The sequence below is a fragment of the Pleurodeles waltl genome, chromosome 10 (assembly GCF_031143425.1).
Source record: "Pleurodeles waltl isolate 20211129_DDA chromosome 10, aPleWal1.hap1.20221129, whole genome shotgun sequence".
NCBI classification, from domain to species: domain Eukaryota; kingdom Metazoa; phylum Chordata; class Amphibia; order Caudata; family Salamandridae; genus Pleurodeles; species Pleurodeles waltl.
The window spans coordinates 981,959,573-981,985,977 of record NC_090449.1 but is presented as its reverse complement, the minus strand read 5'-3'; the positions used below and the strand labels follow the sequence as shown (position 1 = coordinate 981,985,977).

General features: G+C 48.4%; 1 protein-coding gene across 1 annotated transcript in view; it reads left to right on the top strand.

Moving 5' to 3' along the window:
• LOC138262090 (wnt inhibitory factor 1-like) overlaps window positions 1-26,405 on the top strand; it is a 124,087-nt gene that overhangs the window by 36,345 nt on the left and 61,337 nt on the right. Inside the window, exon 2 of the mRNA XM_069211827.1 lies at window positions 10,034-10,129. Coding sequence (XP_069067928.1) covers window positions 10,034-10,129 — 96 coding nt within the window. The remainder of the gene's footprint in view (window positions 1-10,033; window positions 10,130-26,405) is intronic.

Below are 26,405 nucleotides of genomic sequence, written 5' to 3'. Positions count from 1 at the left end.
GTAGTTCATTGTGCACACAGATGCCTCAGAGCATGGCATATGGGCTGTGCTCCCGCAGCTAAACAGAAAGGGCTTAGACCATCTGGTAGCCTTTATCAGCAGGAGGTTACTTCCCTGTGAACACAGGTGGAGTGCAAGAGAGAGTGAAACATTTGCAGTGGTCTTGGGCACTGAAGATGTTAAGACCATACCTGCTTGTGGCTCACATCCAGGTTCAGACAGAGCACAGACCCCCATAGATGGCTAATGCAGATGAGGGGTGAATATCCCAAACTGTTGAGGTGGTCCATCTCCCTAGAGAGAATAGGCTTTATGGTGAAGCATCACCCTGGAATTGACCACACCAGGGGGCATATTTATACTCTGTTTGCACCAAATTAGTGTCATTTTGTTTTACTCTAATTCGGTGCAAAACTAACTCCATATTTATACTTTGGTGCTAGACCCGTCTAGCGCCACATTTATGGAGTTAAAGAGTCATTTTTTGGAAGTGGAGACCTACCTTGCCTTAATGAGATGCAAGGTAGGCGTTCCGGTGCTAAAAATGACTCTATGGCCTTACCGCCATATTTAGGGGCATATTTATACTCTGCGGCATATTTATACTCTGTTTGCACCGAATTTGCATAATTTATTTTTACTCTAATTTGGTGCAAAACTAACTCCATATTTATTCTTTGGTGCACTAAGGCCCTGATTTATATTTGTTTGTGCCGCATTAACGTCATTTTTTGATGCAAAAGTGGCACAAACTTACAAAATCTTGCCCCTTATTTATACTTTTTGCTGCAAAACTGCACTAACTCAGTTTTGCACTAAAAGGTTTAGCACTGGCTTGCACCTATTCTGTGCACCAGCCAGGCACCATATGTATGGAATGGTGCAAAGGGTAGGCTAGAGTAAAAAAAAAAATGACTTTAGTTGGGTGGGGCTGGCAGTATAAAAGAAGAGGGGTTTACACCAAAAAATGACTTTAGGCAGGTTAGAGTAAAAAATAAAAAATGACTCTAACCAGATTAGCGTCATTTTATGGTGCTAAACCTACCATGTCACATGACTCCTGCCCTAGAAAAGACAGGAGTCATGCCTACCACCCCGATGGCCAGCACAGAGGACAAGTGTCCCCTGGGAATGGCCCTTGCACCCTGTGCCATGTATAGGGGCCCATTTCTGGGCCCCCTATGGCACTTTCAAAAATAAAATGCAATCTACCTGTACATACCTGGGATGGGGTCCCCAATCCTCCGCAGTCCCTCTGGTGTGGGTTGGGGTGCCCCTGGGGCCTGGGGAGGGCACCTGTGGGCTTATTCCATGGTGTTCCACCATGGAAATAGGCCCACAGGTCCCCTAACGCTTGCCCTGACCCAGGCTTTAAAAAATGGGGCAAAGCAAGCTTTGCCCCATTTTTTGACCCCTCCTCCCTCGCACCATTTTTGCATGGGAGTATAAATATGGCGTTTAGGCCATAGAGTCATTTTTTGCACAGGAATGCCTACCTTGCATCTCATTAGGGCAAGGTAGGTTTCCACTTCCAAAAAATGACTTTAACTCCATAAATTTGGCGCTAGACGGGTCTAGCACCAAAGTATAAATATGGAGTCAGTTTTGCACTGGATTAGAGTAAAAAAATAAATACGCTAATTCAGTGCAAACAGAGTATAAATATGCACCTTAGCATCAAAAAATGACGCTAATCTGGTTAGAGTCATTTATTTTGTCTCTAACCTGCCTAACGTCATTTTATTTTTACACTAGCCTACCCTTTGCACCAGCTTGCACCATTCCATAAATATGGTGCCCACCTGTGCTAAAAAATGGTGCAAGCCGGTGCAAAACGTTTAGGTGCAAAACTGCGTTAGTGCAGTTTTGCACCAAAAAGTATAAATAAGGCCCCAGGTATCTCCAGGGTCTTCTGACTTAGCAACAAGAATTCACAAGAGAGTGGGTAGTTCTCTCTGCTTTCAGCTTGGGGTGATCACATGTTGGACCTGACATCCTTGGTGTGGTTTTCATCCAAAGTTTTGTCTTCCATTCTCCTGTTTGTATGGACTTAGGACACTGTGCACTTTACCACTGTACCAGTGCTAAGGTATTTGTTCTCCCTTCCTAAAACATGGTAACATTGTCTTCCACCCAATTTCCACATTTAGGGGCATATTTATCAAAAAATCATGCATCATATTGCAGCAAGTCACTATGCCAAGAATAGGATTCACTTGCTCTCTCTCCTCCATTTTATCTTTTTCTCCTGGCTGTCACCTACCAATGGAGGACCTCTGTTGGTCTCTGTGGCCAATTCACATCACATTCTGTCTAGTCCAAACTGATATGACCTGGGGAACTCTATCCAGAAGCCCACAGAAATAAGATGAGAAGAAAATAAGATTCATTTGTTTAGGATTGGCCAGAGTGCTCAAACTTCAAACGAAGCTTCCACCCATGTCCCCCAAATAGAATACATACTACATCCCTAGGCTTTGTGTGCTGTACCTCATTTGGACCATGATTATACTCTGTGCACCAGCTCAGAACGTCTGCTGCCACTAGCTCAAAGTTATCCTCTAACTGAGGACAGGTATAGACTACTGGAAGAAGCTAGGCTTTTGTGACCTTTGAAGAGAAAAATAAGAGACAAGCCATACAGAGAGAGAGTTTGATTGTCCCTGTAAGGAGACCCGCTGTCCTGATAGTGTGGAGATCCACAGAAGGCTCAACTGACTGGAGAATTTCCATGTAGGACACATTAAGGAAGTGAGACCACCACAAAGCCAGGTGATCCAAACAGCCTGACTGAACAGCTGAAGTAAATACAAAGGCAAGCATTTTTCTGAATACTAAACATTGAGCAATGTCTTTTCTTCAGATGGAAATTCTGCTTCTCCTAGAGTGGTTTTAACAACCCGTGCTTCAGTCCCAAGGGACCATAAAGGCATGCCTTCAGCCCACTGTCATGAAGCCCAGGTATACTAAATAAGAAGGTCGTCCTTTTTGTAGGACCATCTGAACCATTTCACTAGCCCTTATTGTTGAATAGATGTTGTACCCTGCCCAGAAACTGGTAACTGGATCCCCTGATAACTATTGACTTGCTCATTGAAACTCTGATGGAACCCTGAATATCACCATTGACGTTATTGGTTGGGAATCATGTTGATAGGGTGGTTGTCGTTTGGGCTTGGAGACTTTCAAGTCTGTTTTTATCGATGGAAACTTCATAACTTAGGCTTCCATCTACTTAGCTATCCAGCCTTTCAATCACAAACAGAGCCAGGAAACAGAGGGCCACTCATATTGCACCTAGGTGGTTACCTCTGTGTCTCATTGACTACAGTACCAACAACATTTTCTTTCCTTTTTCTTATTTTACTGGAGTGAGTGACTTTTTTGCTAGTAAAGAGGGGAGTTGCTGTACAAATTGACTCAAAATGTTTAAGAGGAGGACTAACCAGAAGACAATTTGAAAGATATAAGGACAAAATCAGGGCAAGTAGTAAAGCAATTGCTGAAAACATCACTCGATTTCTACAAGAGATAATGTGATCTAAATACGTCCACCAAGATTCCTAGAACCAGATAGCAGCTGATGCAGTTTTAAAAAGGTCCAAGCTTCAAACTTCAATCACATAAGCAGTAATAAAGGACGGAGGTTGTAACAAGACACAATTCTTACTGTTGGTAGACAATGGGTTTCATTCTGATTGGCCAGTTATTAAGTGTGGTAATCCCACACCCAGACGTTAATGATATCGCAGAGTGCAGTATTTATTGGGTTTGGTATTTCCTCCCTGTGCTACATTTTCTTACTTGGAATGCAGAATGTGATTTGATATTTGAGATTGTATATGGGATAACCACAAATATTTTCATTTTCCAACTAGGTATCCAGTCATGCTATTCACAAATATTTTCCTAGCAAACAGTGAACAGGAAAAAAATCAAATTTCTCACAACTTGTAATTACAGATTGGGCACAAACATCCATGTGCACTACTGACTCTAAATTACCAGGTCACTCTGAATTAAGGCATATGCAATCTGAAGACGGCATGCAGTACTTTAAGTGTTCAGCAGCACTACCTTGCCTGTCATTGCTTGAGATACAGGTGGAACATGCATATTGCAATGGTTTATTGTGCCAAAAGGAAAAATACAAGCATGCCCTGAAAAAGACTTAAAGGCTTTCTCCCAGCCTATCTTTAAAGGAATCACTCTTAGAGTACGTAGGCAGTACCTTCACAAAACTACTCAGGTACTGCCAGAAAACACTATTTCATGCCATTCCTCTGATCATCATGGTCTGATAAATGGTTGCAGTTGTAGTTTGTTGGGAGGACAAAGTTATAGTCAGCATTTCTCCTCTATAGAATATGACGCCAGATGGCATGAAAAAAGATAATCTGATCTGCATGGATGGTGGTACAATGTTTTCAGATGCCACCTTTGGCAACGCAATCTAAAAGTACTGTTCATACCCTGAGGGTGAGGGTGTTCTATGTTCTTGAAACAAGCTGCAAATAAATCCTAGAGATAATTTCCACTTTAGGAGATTGAAGATGGAAACACTGTTTCTTGATTTAGTGAAAACACAATTTTCTGCTTCTTTTAAAGACACTATAATCGAGATGTGAGGGGATGAATTTAATTTGAATGTCTATAGTCCATTGCAATGGTTATATTTTAGATCTGCCTCAGTTGGGGTGTGTTGGACTTTTTGCCTTACGCAGGGTCATCCCCAGTCTTTTTGCCTCCTTCCTCCTGGTTTTTCTGACCTCTCGCTGTTGGCTCTAGGACTCTGAGCACTTTATCACTGCTGACCAGTGCTAAAGTGCAGGTGCTCTCCCATCTAAAGTTGGTATGATTGGCTTACACCTAATTGGCATATTTAATTTACCTATAAGTCCCTTGTACAGTGGTATCTCTATACCCAGGGCCTGTAAATTAAATACTACTAGTGGGCCTGCAGCGCTGCTTGCGCCACCCACTGAAGTAGTCTTTCAAACCTGTCTCAGGCCTGCTAGCGCAGGGCCTGTGTGCACAGTTTTCTGCCACAGGGACCTGGCATCTAAACTTTCTTGCCTGGCCCAGAACTCCCCTTTTACTACATGTAAGTCACCCCTAAGGTACGCCCTAGCTAGCCCTATGGGCAGGGTGCCATGTATGTAGAAAGGCAGGACATGTGCCATATTGCATGGCCTGTCCTGGTAGTGACAAACAGCCTAACTTGGTGTCTCACTGCTGTGAGTGCTGCCTTCTCATAGGATTGCATTAGAAATGCCCTGCCTTATGTGTAAAGAGTATTGTCTGATTTATGAGGGGTAGCGTAGGCGTGTTTGGTATGGTTGTGATGGTGATAATAAATACTGCTTACTGGTGTGGGTGTATTTTTTATTACTATCACAGAAATGCCACTTCTAGAAAGTGCGCATTTATCTGTGCTTATGACTCTGGTGTTTTGCAGCTTGACTCCAATCCACGTCTGGGCAGAGTGACAGTTGGGGCTTTGTGCATACTTTTCAGACAGCCTGTACACAGGGAGGGTGGAGGTATCACAGAGGTGCATCTGCATACTGAATAGTCTTCCTGGGCTGAGAGAAGGGAGAGGCGGGGCACACCTACATTTGTAAAGGCTGTGCCCTGGCCTCACACAATAGGGTCGTTAACCCCCCACTGATGTTTGGAGCCTGTGCTGAAAGGAGAGAGGGGGCACTCCCAGAACCAGTTGTAACTGGCTAGAACCTCCTCTCCCTACCATTGTAAAACACTGTAAGAACTGACTATAAGTACAGGGGAAATTTCCCCACAATTTGGAGACTCTTGGAATCATCTTGGAACTGGACACCAAAGGCTGAAAGGACTCACCAGGAACCGCCATGGACTGCTGCTGCTGTGCTGACCTGTGACCTGCCTGTTCACTGTGAAGGACTTGCCACTTGCTGCCTTTCCCTTGTGCTGGCCTGTAGCTGGGCCCTCCACCTGAGGACCTTGTCTTAAGATTCTGCTCCCCAGGTGCAGGGTGCTGTGGCCCCTGACCCCTACATCCATTTCTTCACGAGGGGTGCTTCTCCGTGGTTGCGGCTGCCATAGCGCTGATTGCAGCGTTCTTATGGAGCATTTGGAGCTCGTAGGCTCCTTGCTGCATTGTGCCCCTTTAAATAAGATCACCGCAGCGGCCCGGGAAGCTGGAAGAACACTCGCACACCGCATCGGGTGCAGGCGAGTGTCTGCTCGGGCCCCTGGAAGGGTCCGATCTTCTTGTGGCTTCACGGCAGGACCAGGAGAAAGCGCGGGGAGTGCCCCCTTCCCCCTGGCCTCTGTGTTAGGGGCAGGACGCTCCTTTTCTGCTGTTAGGTAAAACGGGCATTATTGTGGGCCCCCCCTTGGTGGAAGGGCCAGTGGAGGCCGCCAGAAATCGCGGGTCCCGGGAAGGGCCTGTCATTAAACTGGAGGGGGTGCGTGGTGCCTCCCTCCTGCCCTTAGTTGTTTTTGCTCACTTTGGCCCCCCTTGTGAGGGCCGGTTGAGGCCCTGGGGAGCCCCCAGTAATCACGGTCCCCAGAGGGACCTGTCTATAAAAGAGAGGAGGTGCATGTCGCCCTCCTCTGACCCCAGAGTATAAGGGAGGCCCCCGTTTTGCGCATAGGAGCGCCGGGGGCCCCATTGTTCGCCTTCTAGGCACTGGAGGTGCCTTCATCCAACCAGGTACTGTTCAAAGGACCAATATAGTTGCAATCCAAAGTTCTTTCTACAGACTTTTGTTTGATTCATATATTACCTACCTGCGTTTGTTTTTACAAATGTGTATGCAAATGTTCCTTTTATGGACATGCTTGCTAATATGTTTTTCTAACTTGCCATATGTTTTCGAATGTTCCTACTATGGGCGTTTTATGATATTCTTATGACAAGTGCTGTGATGTAATAACGTGTTTTCCTGACTACTGCTTATGTTGCAGAATACTGAGTAACCTGTGTGTTATGTGTGACACTTCTGCTAGGTTGCAGAGTAACTAATGTGTAACTGCTAAGGTAGCAGGATAGTACTGATATGTGATGTTTGGTCTGATTATTGCGTTGTGTACAATACAGTATATTTTCATATAATCTGGTGTTGTGTTTCCTTTGTGGTGGGGATATTGCGTCACATGTGTGTGTGTGTTGTGCAAACGCTTTACACATTGCCTCCGGGTTAAGCCTGACTGCTCGTGCCAAGCTACCAAGGGGGTGAGCAGGGGTTATCTTGGACGTGTAACTCCCTTGCCCTGACTAGAGTGGGTAAGTCCTGCCTGGCTGAGGTGCATACCCTAGCCAACCAGAAACCCCATTTCTAACAGGGTGTAATAAACTTGATCTAAGTTACCAAAATGCTTCTTCTCCTTAGCATTATGGCTCAAAATAGGAGATAAGTGAGAGCCAGTCAAAATGCAGGTGAAATAACTGATAAAATCCCCATTTCATTATAAATTAAAATGAGTCATTGAGATAAATTGAGCACCTAGAAATGCGAAGTAGATAGCAGGATCTATAATTGGTAACCAGGCAAACCTGTAAGGGCTTAATTGTTATCAAAGGTCAAACTTTTATGAGTTAATATCCCACTACCTCCATTTCCCGAGATTTCATGACTGAGCTCCTAAATAGGAACGTATGTTCAAAAGCCAAGCAATCAGGACTTCCCAAAGAGCAACAGTCAATAATGACTTAGCAGATATTTCCCAGTGTTGATACTTTGTGGAGGCCTTGCTTTTATTGATCTTCATCTTGAAATGCTTATCAAAATGGTGTGAAATTCTTGTCTCTTGAGAACTCAAGCTGCTATAAGACAACTGTCGCTTGTAAACAATGCCATTCCAAAGTAAATCCTGTGAATGAATGATTTAGGGGACCTCTGTATGCTTTTCCCTTTGGATCTGTAAGACACAGTGGGGCATATTTATGAAAAGTGTCGCTGCACCAAGTGGAGCGCCACTTTTCTTGAGCCACTTAGCGCTCTCCTAACGCCACCATGTGTGCACCATATTTAACATATGGTGCACCCTGATGATAGGTAGTGAACTTGCATCAGAATCTATGATGCTAGTTCAATGCTTTGCAGGATTAGCGTTAAAAATGTTGACGCTAATCCTGCAAAGCACTGAGAGGCCCATTGTAACCAATATCTGAGCAGGCGTTAAAAGAGTAGAAAAAATGACGCTATGAAATCTCTCCGATTTCTTTGTGCCATTTTTTTACCCCCTAATAGGGTAACGCCCCCTTTGCATACATTATGCCTACATTATGCCTGGCACAGGCATAATGTAACACAAAGGGTTACAAAGTGGCGCAATGCGCCACTTTGTAATTATGGCATGGCGTTTTTGGCCATCTAACGGCACATTAGCGTAAAAAAATGACGCTAATGTGTTGTTAGAATGGCGCTAGGCCCTCTTACATCTGGGGCAATATATTTTGGGCTACAAGGTCATCAGCCATGTCCATGCTGTTCAATTTGTCAGTGTTCTTCAGACCTCAGCCACCCTTCCATATGGAGAACCCTTCCAGCCTGATCACCTGCAGGCTTCTCCACAAATCTACTAAGCTCTTGTGGTATACGATCTCAACATAAACAAAATATCATACTCTATCAAGGTTTAGACAACATCTAACTTCATCGCAAGGTCCCATTGGCACATAACAACTGCTTTTATTTGTACATCAACCTCGTCAGGTCCTGTATGTCACTGGTTTACCTTCAACTAAATTAAACTAAGACTCAATTCTTCAGCTTCATGGTCACATCCATGATGTTTTGATATTCTGAAGACTGTTGGAGGTCTATCTAAAGCAGCAGTTCCCAATCTGTGGTCCGCGGCCCCAATAGGGGTCTGTGACACATTCCCAGGGGGTCCACAGCCCTGGGCCGGCAGCAAGGCACTCCTCCATGTGGGATCTCTCGAAACACGTGTGTCTATATTTATTCTTTACCCTGTGCAGCACTTTTAAAAGCACAGCAAAGTTCCTTGTTTTGACTCACCTAAGGTAGCACAGAGGGTTAAAATGCCTACTGCAAATAACATGTATCATGCAAAGAACAGTAACTATGTGCATAGCTCAGTGGGTTACTGCTTTTGTCACAGAGATTCTTTTGTTGTGGTTCACTTCATAAGTTATAATCGTAATCTAGCAAGGTGAGCTATGAACTGCCATCAAAGAGTGGCATGCAAACTGAATGGTACAAGTTGAAAAGTTATGTTTTTATCTAGTCCTTCATTTTCCTTATGCTGCTAAAAAAGGTTTGCTTGCATAGAAATACATTCTTATTATTCAAGTCAATGCTAACCACTGTGTTATGTTCTGAATCCTCAGTTTGTGCTTATCCATACCAAACACTCTTAGAAACTGCCTAACAGTGTGGATAGCATTTGAATTCAACACCTTGTAGTCCCCTGTAAAGTGCTCCAAAACCCTACACAAGTATGAGAGGTGCTATAAAACAAATGAATGACATGTGACAGAGATGCTACGTAGAGATGAGAGGCCATTATGATTTTACTTCCTTTCCCCAACACTAGCAGCCCTGGTGGTTTGCGACTGCTGAGACCGCCAGACGGGAACCTGGCGGTGCCGGCAGTCGGAACGTGGTGCTTCTACCACGGTCATAATAGGGTGGTTAGCCCGCCCTATCTGCGGCAGTCTGACTGCCATCGCGAATGTGGCAGTCTTGAGACCGCCAAACTCGTAATGAGGGTCTGAACCTTTAGTAATCCTAGTTGTTGTTTGGTGTGTACTTGTTTGTGTATTTTATGTGAATTACTGTTTTAATGTTTGAAATTTAAATATTACAAATTTCTGGGGATCCCCGGCTTCCACTAGTGATTCAGTGGGGGTCCTCAAGAGTCAAAAGTTTGGGAACCACTGTCCTAAAGAATTAAATTAGTGACCCCCTTGATTTCAACTTTCCTTTAAATGAGTAGCAAAAAGTGTGGTTTTGAGAAATATCTCTGCCTACTGGATCCTGAGTCTTCTTAAATGTATTCTTTTTTCACATTTGCTTCACAGCAACCTGTTATCCAAAATGCAAAAACGGTGGGGAGTGTCTGCGTCCAGGGAAATGCCGATGCCCACCAGGCTATGGAGGAAGATACTGCCACAAAGGTAAATGAATGTAAATCAGGGGTTGGGTTTAGGAGAGATAGTGGAACAGTGCCCCTCTTGTGTGTTGCTGCCACAAGGGTAGCAGGCAGAGCCTTTGAAAGGCAGGTACAGAACAGAAGAGGACCACCACTAGAAGAGAAAGTTATGTTCTTTTATTAAATGTTTATCTTAAGTTTTTCTTCAATCAAATAAGAGTTAAGGTGTGGTGGGTTGGCTGTGGTGGATATGTGGCACTCCAACCCATTACAAATTCTTTCTGAAAGGAGTATTTTGAAGGCACGCCATATTGGGTTTATTACTCACTATACACATGTCTTCATTATTCATTGAAAAATGTGCAGAGCGCAAACAAGTAATAAAGATGTTTTATTTAAAAATGAGTAGCGATTACAATTACTTCAAATATCATCAAAACTATAATGTATCTATCATATAGTCATTCTCTCTGTCTTACTAAACTACTTTGCCTATATCAGTGCTGGAATGGGAAAACAACAACTCCGGGAACCCTAAAACAGAGAAATTGGGAGATACAATGAATAGGTGCCATCCAGGGAGCAGAGCAGCGAGGGGGAAGAGTCAGGAGGGGAGAGTAAGAAATAAATGCAATTACAGTATATTACAATACTTAACTGAAAATAAATCTTTAGTCAAACTTTCCTTACTATATTATTGTGTACTGCAGAAATCTTATTATTGCAGTTACCAATTACATTATACTCACACCAGACTTTCACACAGGACATAAATACATGTAAATACAAATGCAAACAAATACAAGTTAAAAAACACTATGGGGCTCATTTACAAGCCCCTAGTGCCACTGGAGCTTGAGTTTTGGTGTGCTGCTCTGGTGGCGCTGTGCACTGCGCCGTATGTACAAGGGGGCGTTAAGTCACTTTTTGGTGTTTAACGTCACCTTGTAAATACAGCCACCTTCACACACAGCACTTTGTGTGGAAGGGGCATGCAAAGGGTTATGCTGTGGGTGTGCCACATCAACATGCATTCCATTTTGATGCTGCCCCAGATTTATGATATTTCGTAAACCTGAGGCAGCGGCAAAATCTTAACATGTCGAAACGAGGAGAAATGCTTTCATTTCTCCTCGTATTTTTTGCTCTTTCTGTGTGTGCTGCATTCTGCAGCACACACAGAAAGAGCAAATCACCAGGTAAAGATTGACACCTTCCTGCACAACAACAATCTCCCCTGCAACATAGCAATCCTTGCACCATGGCGCAAGGGTGGCTGTTTTGGCGCTCAGCAGCAATTTTTGTGTCAGCGCAGGGGGAAACACAGGGGTGCGCTGTATTCTTGTTAATATGGCACTTCCATGCATTTCTGAAGTGATGCAGCGTGGTGCTGTCAATTTTGGTGCAGCTCCTCGCTGCACCAGTTCCTTGAAAATATGCCCCTCATTGTCTGTAAACTTTGCAAACCTGGGGAGCCTGCAAATGGCCCTGCCCATACTTTAGGCTGTTGGACTCTTGCAAGAAAGTAATTACCTATCAACGTGCTTTATCAAGGTCAGCAACAACTCCCCTTTGTTAAAAAAAATATTGGCCAACAGTGAAGCCACGCCTTAATGGAGTACACAGCAATGCAGAGGTGGGAAAAGGCCCTATCAACCCCCTGCCGGCAGCTGCTGTAAAAAGATCCAAACAGCGGGTGTGTGAGACACTGCTGCCTTGGTCCAGGACAGTCTGGCCCTAAATACGAGTCTGGCGGTCCTGGGACCGCCAGACTCGTGATGGCGTTCTGGCGGCGGTCAGACAACCACATTATAACCGTGACGTGTCGGCCACAGTCGGACAGCCAGCACCGCCACTTTTTAGCCCCCCGATGGCCTGGCTGTGCTGGCAGTCCCAATCTACCAGAGCAGCACCACATACAGTGCTGCCCTGGGGATTACGACCACTCTGTCCACCAGTACTTGAACTTCTCAAGTTGCAGATAAAGGGGAAATGTAATTACTGGATATGAATGAATTGAGAAATACATTGATAAATCGCTCTGCCTCATGGCAAGGCGCCATACACAATGTACTGCACACACGGCTGCTTTTTTTTCCTGTGGTGGATTTTGGAAAACTCACACAAGCCAATGTAGCTGAGGCAGGTGCCCTTCCTGCGGTGCAGCAGATGACAACAATGATGTTGCACGCAGCACACGTTCCAACAGTATTCAACAGAGATACTGTGCCCTTATGTTACCTGCTACTGACCTGTGATCTCGGAGCTAACAGTGGCATAGCCAGGGTTTACAGAGACCATGAAAAGCCTCCTGCTTTCTGTGGGATGTGTCAGTTTAGAAGGCTTCAGAGGCACACACACACTCCCTTCTGCATCCTCGCCCCATTGTTCTTTTGTTGTCACCATAGCTGACTGTGACCAGCTGTTCTTCAGCTGAGGGCGCTGACCGGCGAGAGCACCGGCTCTAAGGAGGGCACTGTGGCGTTTATGGTACATTTATGTAAACTTTTCTGAGACATTTTCAGGCCCTCCGAAGTTGCGGGCCCTGTGTAATCACATGGTGCTCACACCCCTAAGGCCGACACTGTTTATAACCAAGGAATATCACGGTACACCAACAGGCTTTGGATAAATATCATCATTAATTCCACTCTGGTCATAGGTTAAAATATAGGGGCCAAAATCGCTGCACCAAATTTACAAAGTGGCACAATGCATGCATTGCGCCACTTTGTGTCCCTTTGACGCTACATTATCCCTGCATCAGGCATAATGTATGCAAAGGGGGTGTTCCCTCCCTTTGCATACATTTATTTGCATAATTTTTTCTGCACTTTTAGTGCCTGCTCTGAGCAGGCGTTAAAAGGAGACACACCATTGTTTACAATGGACCTTAATAGGCTTTGCAGGATTAGCGACAACATTTTCAACACTAATCCTTCAAAGCTTTGAACTTGCATCAAAAAGTTTGGCGCTAGTTCCCTAACTACCGCCATGGTGTGCTATATCTTATATACGGTGCACACATGGTGGCATTCGGGAGGCCCTAAGGGGCGCAAGAAAAGTGGCGCTGCACTCAGTTCTTACATCTGGCCCACAGTTTTTCAGATAGATGTTATAGATGAAGTGGTATAGAATGATTTTAAAATGGAGATATCTAATCATTGAGAGATGAGATGCCTACACCTGGGCCACAAAAGGTGAGGACCACGTTTTCTCCTTCATTTTCCTGCCTTTGACCTATGTGGTCTTGGGTCATCAAACGTCAACACATCTGAAATTAGCATAATTTAGGTCATATTTGTTTTAACACAAATGAGAGGAAAACTAGCTTATTAAAGTGCAGAACGTGTATGGAGAAAGGTTAGACATAATGAGTTGTGTCATTATGCATCTAACCATGCTTCTGAGCTTACTCCTATTTTCCCATTTGTTGTAATAAAGTCAATGCTATCAAACAGAAGAAAGAATTTTAAACAATGCCAACTTACATGCATTTTCTCTATCTGATGTTGCATCCAAAAAGGACATAGCCACTGGACAAAGTGAAAACACACTTTTAGTAGGTAGGTGTTTGAAACTAGGGGCATATTTTCAAGAAAGTGGTGCATCAGCTCTGGTGCACCACTTTTCTTGCGTCACCCTGCATCCGCCTAACATCACCATTATAATGCTTTATTTACTATACAGCACACCATGGCACATGTTAACACAATAGCATCATAATTGATGATGCTATTGTGGTCCTTTGCTGAATTAGTGCACAGGGAGGCCAATAGGTTATTATGGGAGAATCACTATAAACCTGCCCTGAGAAGGTGTTAAAAATGACACAAAAAATGGCGCAGTGAAATCTTGTATATTTCACTGCACCATTTTTTGGGGCCTCCCTGTGTGGGAATGCCACCCTTGTATACATTATACCTGGCGCAGGTATAATGGGGTGTAAGGGGTTACAAAGTGGCGCATTGCATGAATGCATTGCACCACATTGTAAATATGGCACATGTTGGGTGCCTTCTTAAAACCTCCTTAGCATAAAGAAATGACACTATGGCACCACAAGGAGGCGCAAGGGGCTTGTAAATATGCCCCTGGGTCTGTAGCTGTCAGCGGTCTGCACCCCTGTCCAAGTAGGGACCACAAACCTTGTCAGGATAAGTCAAAATACAGGACCTAAAATAACCTGTGCTCACCCTTGGGTATCCTGGCACAGAGCAGACAGGCTTAACTTAGAAGGCAATGTGTAAAGTATTTGTGCAATCCCTCTACAGTAGCCACAATGAGAACACCACAAAAAGACTCCACACAGTATTAGGAAAATGAAGACTCTATGTATAGGATAAAACCAAAGTGACAAAAATCCAATAAAAAAATCTCACTTTTCAAAGTTAAAAGGAGTGTTTGTAGCTGGTTACATGACAAAAGATGATTCGGTGCACTCTGCGATGTGAGTACACTTTGTTTAAGAATAGTTTGGGAATATTTCGGACGTGCTCTTCGTTGAGAGCAGCCAAACGTTATGTTTTAAATGTCTCCCCAGCACAGCATCAAGGACCTCGGGATTGCTCTAAAGAGGGGCCAGTGGCACCATGTTGAATCACCGCCACAGGTTTTGAGACTTAAGGAGGGAGTGCGGGGGTCGATTGAACTGAAGCCGCTCTGCAGTCCTTGATAAAGTGGGAAGAGAGCTGCAGGGAAGCTGCTCTGAGATCCTTGGTAAAGCAGCATGTGAGCTGCAGGGAAGCCGCTCTGTGATCTTTAGTAAAAGTTGGCGGCAAACTACTGGGAGGCCACTCTATGATCCTTGACAAATCTGGGCGCGAACTCAATCAATCAATCAATCATTCGCATTTATAAAGCGCGCTACTCACCCATAAAGGGTCTCAAGGCGCTGGGGGGGGGGGGTCAGTGCTCGAAGAGCTAGGTCTTGAGCTGCCTTCTGAAGGAGAGGTGGTCAGGTATGGCGCGAAGGTGGCTGGGCAGCGAGTTCCAGGTCTTCGCTGCCAAGAAGGAGAAGGATCTTCCTCCGGCGGTGGCTTTGCGGATGCGGGGTACAGCTGCCAGGGCCTGACCGGCGGAACGTAGAGTGCGCGGGGGGGTGTAGAAGGAGACGCGGCTGTTGATCAGTTTGGGTCCGAGGTTGTGGAGGGCTTTGTGTGCGTGGGTCAGGAGTCGGAAGGTAATCCTCTTGTTGATGGGGAGCCAGTGGAGTTTTCTCAGGTGTCCGGAGATGTGGTGGGGGCGAGGGATGTCCAGGATGAGTCTTGCGGCGGCGTTCTGGATTCGTTGGAGTTTTCTCATCAGTTTGTTGGTGATGCCGGCGTACAGGGTGTTCCCGTAGTCCAGGCGACTGGCTACGAGGGCGTGGGTGACGGTCTTCCTGGTGTCGGTGGGGATCCAGCGGAAGATCTTGCGGAGCATGCGGAGGGTGTTGAAGCATGCCGAGGTCACCGCGTTCACCTGCCTGGTCATGGAGAGTGATGAGTCCAAGATGAAGCCGAGGTTGCGTGCGTGGTCGGTGGGTTGGGGAGTGCTGCCTAGGGCGGGGGGCCACCAGGAGTCGTCCCATGCGGTGGGAGTGGGGCCGAGGATGAGGACTTCCGTCTTGTCTGCATTCAGTTTCAGACGGCTGTCTGTCATCCAGTTCGCCACTTCCTTCATTCCTTCGTGAAGTTTAATTCGGGCTGCGGTGGGATTGTTAGTGAGGGAAAGGATGAGCTGGGTGTCGTCGGCGTATGATATTAGGTTGAGTCCGTGGTTGCGTGCGATGTTTGCCAGGGGGGTCATGTAGATGTTGAAGAGAGTGGGGCTGAGGGAAGATCCTTGGGGTACGCCGCAGATGATTTCCGTGGCTGTCAATCTGAAGGGGGGGAGGCGGACTCTCTGGGTCCTGCCGGAGAGGAAGGAGATGATCCATTCGAGGGCCATGCCTCTGATGCCGGCGTTGCTGAGGCGTCGTATCGGGGTGCGGTGGCAGACCGTGTCGAAGGCTGCAGAGAGGTCCAGTAGTATGAGGGCCACGGTCTCACCCTTGTCGGTCAGGGCTCTGATGTCGTCCGTGGCTGCGATGAGGGCGGTTTCGGTGCTGTGGTTGGCTCTGAAACCGAACTGTGTGGGGTCGAGGGAGTCGTGGGTTTCCAGGGCGATGGTGAGTTGCGAGTTGACAATTTTCTCAATCACTTTGGCGGGGAACGGCAGGAGAGAGATGGGTCTGAAGTTTTTGAGATCGGTGGGGTCTGCTGTGGGCTTCTTCAGGAGGGCGTTGAGCTCTGCGTGCTTCCAGCTCTCCGGGAAGGTGGCGGTGGTGAGGGAGGCGTTGATGACGTCTCGAAGGTGTGGTGCTATGATGTCGTCGGCCCTGTTGTAGATGTGGTGCGGGCAGGGATCCGATGGGGAGCCGGAGTGGATCTAATTCATGGCGCGGGTGGTCTCCTCGGTGGTGGTTGGGCTCCAGTTGAGGATGGTGGTGATCTCGTTGGCGGGTTCTGGGGGGGGGTTCGCGTCGGCGGTCGGGAAGCTGTTGTAAATGTTGGTGATTTTCTGGTGGAAGAAGGTCGCGAGGGAGTCGCAGAGGTCCTGTGATGGAGGGATGGAGTTGTTTTCTGCGTCCGGGTTGGAGAGCTCTTTGATGATGCCAAAAAGTTCCTTGCTGTTGTGGGCGTTGTTGTCCAGTCTATTCCGGTAGGCGGTTTTTCGTGCGGCGCGGAGGTGTTGGTGATGTTGGCAGGTGGCGTCCTTGAGAGCTGAGAGGTTCTCTTCGGTCTGGTTGAGGCGCCACGTCTGCTCTCGGGTGCGGCATTCTTTCTTGGAGTCTTTGAGGTCGGGGGTGAACCATGAGTTTTTCTTGTGGTTGTTGGTGCTGGCTTGAGTCTTCAGGGGGGCCAGGAGGTTTGCACAGTCGGAGAGCCAGTTGGTGAGGTTGTTGGCGGCTTCGTTTGGGTCGGTGGTGCCGGTGGGTTGGTTCTGGGAGAGGGTTGCTGCGATCTGTTCCGTGGTGATACGGTTCCAGTGTCTTCTTGGTGGTTGCTGAGTGTGGTGATGCACGGTGGTCTTCTTGAAGCTGAAGTGGACGCAGCTGTGGTCCGACCAGGTGAGTTCGGTGGTGTGGTTGAAGGTGACGTGTCTGCTGGAGGAGAAGATGGGGTCGAGCGTATGTCCGGCGTAGTGGGTGGGGGTGTTGACAAGCTGATTCAGTCCCAGGTTGGCGAGGTTGTCCAGGAGGGCGGTGGTGTTGTTGTCGGTGGGGTTCTCTAGGTGAAAGTTGAGGTCTCCTAGGAGGATGTAGTCGGTGGAGGAGAGTGCGTGAGGGTTGACGAAGTCTGCGATGTCTTCGGTGAACTTGGAGCGAGGTCCTGGTGGTCTGTACATGAGGGTGCCTCTGAGGGTGGTCTTGGGGTCGCTGTGGATCGTGAAGTGGAGATGTTCGGCGTCGGGGAATGAGTTGTCGGTGTCGGTTGTGACTCGGATGGTGTTTTTGTGCGCGATGGCGATGCCTCCTCCGATGCGGTTGGTGCGGACTCTCCGGATGATTTTATAGCCGTCCGGGATGGCTATGGCGATGTCGGGTGCCGAGGTGGGTTTCATCCAGGTCTCGGTGAGGAAGGCGATGTCCGGGTTCGTAGAGTTGATGAGGTTCCACAGTTCGATGGCGTGCCTGTGGACGGATCGGGTGTTGATCAGGATGCAGTGGAGGTTGTTTCCGGGGGCGTTGTTCTCGACGGGAGCGGAGTGGGTCCGATGGCAGGAGCAGTGGCAGTTGTTGCAGGTGAAGGATCCGTGGGTCAGTTTCGGGGTGGCGCGGTAGCAGCCCGGCGTGCGGCCGGGGTTGAGGCTGGTGAGGATGGCGGAGTCGTAGGTCAGGCGGGGGGGGGCGGGGACCAGGGGTTCGGGCGCTGGGCGCGGTCTCGCCTCGCAGCGGCCGCCATTTGAGGGGGTAGCCGGGGGGGCGGGGTGAGCTGGGAGGCGGGTAGGCGGGAAAGCGGCAAAAGGCGAAGGCGGAAAAAAGCGGCGCAGAGAGGCCTAAAGGACGAGGCGGCCTCAAAAAAGCGGGAAAAACGGACGGCGAGGGGGGGGAAAAACGGCGAGTGGGACAGAAGGCACAGTCTTACAGGGGTACAGAAGGCAATTAACGGGGGGGGCGCAATCATACGAGGATACAAAATGCAAAAAAGGGGGGAGAGGGGAGCACAAGCACGCAAGGATACAGGAAGCAAAAGGGGGGGCGCGATCACACTGGGGTACAGAATGCAAACAGGGGATCACAAGCACACAGGATACAGAAGGCAGCGGGGGTAACAGGCGGATCAGCAAGCAGAAGGAAGAGAAGGCAACACACAAGAGCTGGTGGCGCTGCGGGGACAGGGAGGCGACCTACCCTGAGGTCAAGGGTCACCACCACTGCCTCGCAGCGGCTGCCATTTAAGGGGGTAGCCGGGGGGGCGGGGTGAGCTGGGAGGCGGGAGGAGGGCGGGTAGGCGGGAAAAGCGGCAAAAGGCGAAGGCGGAAAAAAGCGGCGCAGAGAGGCCTAAAGGACGAGGCGGCCTCAAAAAAGTGGGAAAAACGGACGGCGAGGGGGGGAAAAACGGCGAGTGGGACAGAAGGCACAGTCTTACAGGGGTACAGAAGGCAATAAACGGGGGGGGCGCAATCATACGAGGATACAAAATGCAAAAAAGGGGGGAGAGGGAGCACAAGCACGCAAGGATACAGGAAGCAAAAGGGGGGGGGCGCGATCACACTGGGGTACAGAATGCAAACAGGGGATCACAAGCACACAGGATACAGAAGGCAGAGGGGGTAACAGGCGGATCAGCAAGCAGAAGGAGGAGAAGGCAACACACAAGAGCTGGTGGCGCTGCGGGGACAGGGGGGCGACCTACCCTGAGGTCAAGGGTCACCACCACTGCCTCGCAGCGGCCGCCATTTAAGGGGGTAGCCGGGGGGGCGGGGTGAGCTGGGAGGCGGGAGGAGGGCGGGTAGGCGGGAAAAGCGGCAAAAGGCGAAGGCGGAAAAAAGCGGCGCAGAGAGGCCTAAAGGACGAGGCGGCCTCAAAAAAGCGGGAAAAATGGACGGCGAGGGGGGGGGAAAAACGGCGAGTGGGACAGAAGGCACAGTCTTACAGGGGTACAGAAGGCAATAAACGGGGGGGGCGCAATCATACGAGGATACAAAATGCAAAAAAGGGGGAAGAGGGGAGCACAAGCACGCAAGGATACAGGAAGCAAAAGGGGGGGGCGCGATCACACTGTGGTACAGAATGCAAACAGGGGATCACAAGCACACAGGATACAGAAGGCAGAGGGGGGTAACAGGCGGATCAGCAAGCAGAAGGAGGAGAAGGCAACACACAAGAGCTGGTGGCGCTGCAGGGACAGGGGGGCGACCTACCCTGAGGTCAAGGGTCACCACCACTGCCTCGCAGCGGCCGCCATTTAAGGGGGTAGCCGGGGGGGCGGGGTGAGCTGGGAGGCGGGAGGAGGGCGGGTAGGCGGGAAAAGCGGCAAAAGGCAAAGGCGGAAAAAAGCGGCGCAGAGAGGCCTAAAGGACGAGGCGGCCTCAAAAAAGCGGGAAAAACGGACGGCGAGGGAGGGGAAAAACGGCGAGTGGGACAGAAGGCACAGTCTTACAGGGGTACAGAAGGCAATAAACGGGGGGGGGGGGCGCAATCATACGAGGATACAAAATGCAAAAAAGGGGGGAGAGGGAGCACAAGCACGCAAGGATACAGGAAGCAAAAGGGGGGGCGCGATCACACTGGGGTACAGAATGCAAACAGGGGATCACAAGCACACAGGATACAGAAGGCAGAGGGGGTAACAGGCGGATCAGCAAGCAGAAGGAGGAGAAGGCAACACACAAGAGCTGGTGGCGCTGCGGGGACAGGGGGGCGACCTACCCTGAGGTCAAGGGTCACCACCACTGCCTCGCAGCGGCCGCCATTTAAGGGGGTAGCCGGGGGGCGGGGTGAGCTGGGAGGCGGGAGGAGGGCGGGTAGGCGGGAAAAGCGGCAAAAGGCGAAGGCGGAAAAAAGCGGCGCAGAGAGGCCTAAAGGACGAGGCGGCCTCAAAAAAGCGGGAAAAACGGACGGCGAGGGGGGGGAAAAAACGGCGAGTGGGACAGAAGGCACAGTCTTACAGGGGTACAGAAGGCAATAAACGGGGGGGGGGCGCAATCATATGAGGATACAAAATGCAAAAAAGGGGGAAGAGGGGAGCACAAGCACGCAAGGATACAGGAAGCAAAAGGGGGGGGCGCGATCACACTGTGGTACAGAATGCAAACAGGGGATCACAAGCACACAGGATACAGAAGGCAGAGGGGGTAACAGGCGGATCAGCAAGCAGAAGGAGGAGAAGGCAACACACAAGAGCTGGTGGCGCTGCGGGGACAGGGGGGCGACCTACCCTGAGGTCAAGGGTCACCACCACTGCCTCGCAGCGGCCGCCATTTAAGGGGGTAGCCGGGGGGGCGGGGTGAGCTGGGAGGCGGGAGAAGGGCGGGTAGGCGGGAAAAGCGGCAAAAGGCAAAGGCGGAAAAAAGCGGCGCAGAGAGGCCTAAAGGACGAGGCGGCCTCAAAAAAGCGGGAAAAACGGACGGCGAGGGGGGGGAAAAACGGCGAGTGGGACAGAAGGCACAGTCTTACAGGGGTACAGAAGGCAATAAACGGGGGGGGGGGCGCAATCATACGAGGATACAAAATGCAAAAAAGGGGGAAGAGGGGAGCACAAGCACGCAAGGATACCGGAAGCAAAAGGGGGGGGCGCGATCACACTGGGGTACAGAATGCAGACAGAGGATCACAAGCACACAGGATACAGAAGGCAGAGGGGGGTAACAGGCGGATCAGCAAGCAGAAGGAGGAGAAGGCAACACACAAGAGCTGGTGGCGCTGCGGGGACAGGGGGGCGACCTACCCTGAGGTCAAGGGAAGCCACTCGGCGATCCTTGACAAAGCTGGCCATGGGCTGCAGGGAAGCTGCTCTGCGATCCTTGACAAAGCGTCCTGTGAGCGGCAGGGAAGGCATTCTGCAATCCTTGAAAATGGGGGCTGCATGCTGTAGGGAAGCCGCTGGGAGTTGTGATAAAAGGGGGTGACAAGCTGCAAGGAAGCCGCTCAGTGGGTCTTTGATGTCTTGGAGACCCTTAGTAGACCCGGATACAGGTCATCAAGCCCTTCGAGTCATTCTCAGGTTAGCTGTTGATTCTTGGGCTGCAGGGTCGAGATCAGCAGGCAGCAGGGAAGCACAACGAGGCAGAACAGCAGTTCCTGGGAATAGTCAACTCTGGCAAGGTGATGATCCTGGCACACAGCAGTCTTTACTCCAGCAGGTTTCTTCAGTCCAGAAATGTACTGAGGTTTTGAATGCCAAGTCTAGGTGGCAGTGAAACCGCACACACAGGATCTGCAGTGGCAGGCCTGAGATATCTTTACAGAGCTACTGAAGTGGGTAGCACAATCATTGCTTCAAGCCCTCTAGTAGCATTTAATTGCCAGGCCCTGGATATAATGTATACAACTTTATAAGGGGCTCACAGGTAAATTAAATATGCAATTTGGGGATACACTAATGTTACTAGGTTTAGGAAAGAAGTGCATGCATTTTAGCACTGGTTAACAGCAGTAAAGTGCTCAGGGCCTTATTTATACTTTTTGGTGCAAAACTGCACTAACGCAGTTTTGCACCGAAAACTTTTGCACTGGCTTGCACCATTTTTTAGCACCAGCTGGGCACCATATTTATGGAATGGTGCAAGCTGGTGCAAAGGGTAGGCTAACGTAAAAAAATATATGATGTTATGCAGGTTAGAGTCCAAATAAATGACTCTAACCAGATTATCGTAAATTTTTGACGCTAAGGGGCATATTTATACTCTGTTTGCACTGAATTAGCGTATTTTTTTAAAACTCTAATTCAGTGCAAAACGAACTCCATATTTATACTTTGGTGCTAGACCCGTCTAGTGCCAAATTTATGGAGTTAAAGTCATTTTTTGGAAGTGGAAACCTACCTTTCCCTAATGAGATGCAAGGTAGGCGTTCCAGTGCAAAAAATGACTCTATGGCCTTAACGCCATATTTATACTCCCATGCAAAAATGGTGCAAGGGAGGGAGGAGGGGGTCAAAAAATGGTGCGAAGCTTGCTTTGCCCCATATTTTAAAGCCTGGGTCAGGGCAGGCGTTAGGGGACCTGTGGGCCTCTATCCATGGTGGAACACCATGGAATAAGCCCACAGGTGCCCCCCCCCCCAGTCCACAGGGGCACCCCAACCCACACCAGAGAGACTGCAGAGGATGGGGGACCCCATCCCAGGTATGTACAGGTAGATTGCATTTTATTTTTGAAAGTGCCATAGGGGGCCCTGAAATGGGCCCCCATAAATGGCACAGGGTGCAATGGCCATGCCCAGGGGACCCTTGTCCTCTGTGCTGGCCACTGGGGTGGTGGGCGTGACTACCGCCTTTTCTAGGGCTGGAGTCATGTTGCATGGTAGGTTTAGCACCATAAAATGTCTCTTATCTGGTTAGAGTCATTTTTTTTTTTTACTCTAACCTGCCTAAAGTCATTTTTTGGTGCTAAACCCTCTTCTTCTATACTGCCAGCCCCACCCGACTAAAGTCATTGTTTTTTTACTCTAGCCTACCCTTTGCACCGACTTGCACCATTCCATAAATATGGTGCCCGGCTGGTGCACAGAAATGGTGCAAGCCGGTGCTAAACTTTTTAGTGCAAAACTGAGTTAGTGCAGTTTTGCAGCAAAAAGTATATATACGGGCCAATATGTTGTATGTTTGTGGCACTTTTGCGTCAAAAAATGACGTTAATGCAGCAAAAAATATATAAATCAGGGCCTTGTTGCTAGACGGGTCTAGCACCAAAGTATAAATATGTAGTTAGTTTTGCACCGAATTAGAGTAAAAAAATGACGCAAATTCGGTGCAAACAGAGTATAAATATACCGCAGAATATAAATATGCCCCTAAATATGGCATTAAGGCCATAGAGTAATTTTTAGCACAGGAACGCCTACCTTGCATCTCATTAAGGCAAGGTTGGTTTCCACTTCCAAAAAATGACTTTAACTCCATAAATGTGGCGCTAGACCGGTCTAGCACCAAAGTATAAATAAGGAGTTCGTTTTGCACCGAATTAGAGTAAAAAACAATGACGCCTAGTCGGTGCAAACAGAGTATAAATATGCCCCTCAGAGTCTTAAGGCCAACAAAAAGGTACAGTAAGAAAAGAGGAGGTAAAAGTGTGGAGGAAGATCACCCTAAGGAAGCCAGGTCTAACAATAGGTAATTCATAAGGGCTCCTCATAGTGGCAAAACAAGCTTTGTGAAATGGGACTAACACTTAACTGGGTTAACAATCATAGCTCTGCTTGATGTACCAAATGCATGCTAAATATGGAAAGATAACAATACAGCAAATACACTGTCTGATAGCGTATCATAAACCCATTGGATTATTTGAATGTCAGACTGTAAAACTTCAAAAGGAAAGGTAGGTATTCTTTTTAGCTTTCGCTTTGTATCTAAAGCTAGTTAAATGTCTATTTATTTACTTTTAGGGAAAACAGATCGTTGTGCATTATTTGCACAGCATACGAAGTACAGATCTTTAACAGAACAGTTACCATTTGAAAAATGTACCAGTTATAACTGTAATCTCTTCTTCAACAGTGTAACAAGTTCCCAAGTCTTATACTTTTAGGCAAATACAATTTGCTGTACAGGCACAGAGCTTGTTCTAGCCGTCTCATGGAATATTCAAGTGTGCAATCATAACTTTGCTCTTCAGGAAACTTCTTTGACCAAGTTCTGTTTTCTGTCTGCCACCTTTGCCGTATTCGGCAAAGAAGCATTTAGACAACACCTTCATGTTTCACATCAATAGAGTGAGCGTTTTTTAAATAGATTGAGCGTTCTTCGACAGAGGAAGTAGAGGCATAATCAAAGACGTGCTTGTAATCCATTTATACGTCTCTGCTACATGTGGAATCATCCAGTAAACTGGATGACCAGAAACTGTGGTAACATAGAATGTCTGTTGAAGTTCTATTAAAATTAGTAATGGGTGATACAGTAAAACAATCGGTCCTCTTCTTGATGAATTGTCTTCTATCGAGCAGGATCCCTACATCTTGGGCGTGCAGTTTATCAAAATACTAATTCAGGACTGTAAAGCAGGGATGATGTGGTACCAAATGATTTTTCATACTGCACTTAACTAAACATTATAATACGATTATTACAACTTCAGTGTGAAGACATTTTCTTGCCAACTACTCATCCATTACCTCCCGTCCCTCCCTCGCCTTCCTTTTAACCAATGAGGCCTCCCGCCTCCCCCCTAGACCCTCCCTTCCCCTTTTTATACCCCCCCCACCCTTATCCCCTCCTGTTCTTTTGTCTAGCCAACGCTAGACGGTTTTTTTTTCTCTTTTTTACCTGCACGGCGGGGCCTGTAGGTCGACGCTGGAGGCACTCCTCGGGACGCGGGGCTCCGCGAGGAGTGCTACGGCAGGTCGCGTCTTTGACGAGCAGCAGGGCTGCTCGGGAAGCGTGTACTGGGGGCCAGCTGACGGGGTCAGCCGGCCCTTTGTGGCTGGGGCATCGGTTTCCGGGTTTCCGTGCTGCGGAGCCGCGGGGAACTGAGGAAATACGAGTGTGATTGCTCTGCAGGTAGGACGGGCGTTCGGCCCGAGGTTTTTATGGTTTTGGCCATTAAATTTGACCTTTTTACGGATTGGTGGATCCCTGTTGGGGGTGGTCCAGGATCCTATATATGGGGAGTGAGTTTAGGTGCCAAACAGTGTTATTTGGATGTTGAACATGCCTAAAGTGCCGGCGAAAAGACGTAGGATTGTCTCTTCTTCCTCCTCTGAGGAGGAAGGCGCGGCTGGCATTTCTACTCCTGAGAGCTCACAGTTGCCGGGTGGAGGTACTCCCCTCATGTCCAGAGAGGAAGTGCAGGATATGATTGAGGTGGCTGTTACCAGGGCTCTTCAAGCAGGCATGGCCAGGACTGGTCAGTCTAAGATTGCTCATTCCTCAGTAGCTGCGAGGAAGTCTTCATCAGACAGTGAGGATGAGGCCCCGTCTACGTCATCTGGGGGGAAATATGTTTCCAGAGAAGAAATGTGGGAGGTGATGGCACATGTTCGGGACAATTTGGGTTTCCCATTGTTTCAGCCTTCGAACTCAGATTCAAGTAAAGGGTGGAAGAAGTATTCCCGATCTTCTCCGAATAGGGATGCCAAATCCTTTTCATTTAGGAAACGGCGTTTTCAGCCACGTTTTTCTCCTAAGAAGTCGGCTCCTGCGAACCGGGGTGGGTTCAAGAAGGGGTCCTGACAATCATTGTGGGCCTGGCATAGGGCCGGTTGGGGGAAGGCTGAGTCACTTTCTTTCAACTTGGGAGGAGAGTGTCAACGATCGTTGGGTGCTAGACATTGTGGCCAATGGTTATGTCATAGATTTTGGGGCAGTTCCCCCAGATTCAGGGGTACGTCCCACCCCTCTACCTTCAGGGGGGTCACGGAGAAGAGCATTATTGGACGGAGTTCGGGACTTGCTGGTCAAAGGGGCCATTTCCCACGTTCCGATGGAGGAACGAGGTCAGGGCACTTATTCGGTCTTGTTTCTTGTGCAAAAAGTTTCAGGGGGATTTCGACCCGTGCTCAATCTGAAGGAGGTGAATGCTTGGATCAGGACGGTGCATTTCCGCATGCTGTCTATTCAGACTATCTTTCCATTGGTCAGACAAGGGGACTTCCTAGTGTCGCTGGATCTGCAGGATGCTTACCTGCACGTGCCTGTGGCGAGGTCTTCTCAGAGGTTCCTGAGGTTTGCGGTGGATCAGGAACACTACCAGTTTTGCGTTCTTCTTTTCGGTCTAAAATCATCTCCTCAAATTTTTACGAAGGTGCTGGCCCCCCTGGTGGCTTTGCTGCATTCGGAGGGGGTGTTCCTCCATCCTTATCTGGACGACATCTTGATTCATGCCCAGTCACGAGTCCTGTTGCAGAGGCAGGTGGCCCAAGTTCTGGGGGTCCTGCAAAACCACAGGTTTTTAATCAACTGGGAGAAGTCAGATTTAGTTCCGTCCCAGGATCTGGTGTTTATGGGGGCTCGGTTTCAGACTCGTCTAGGCTTGGTGACGGTGTCAGAAAAAAGATTGGGTGTACTCCAGGCTTTGGTAAAGAAGGTAGTGTTACTGGCTGCACCCCAAGCTCTTCTATGGTTGCGTCTGCAGGGTCATTTAGCGTCTGTGATATTTCTGGTTCCTTGGGC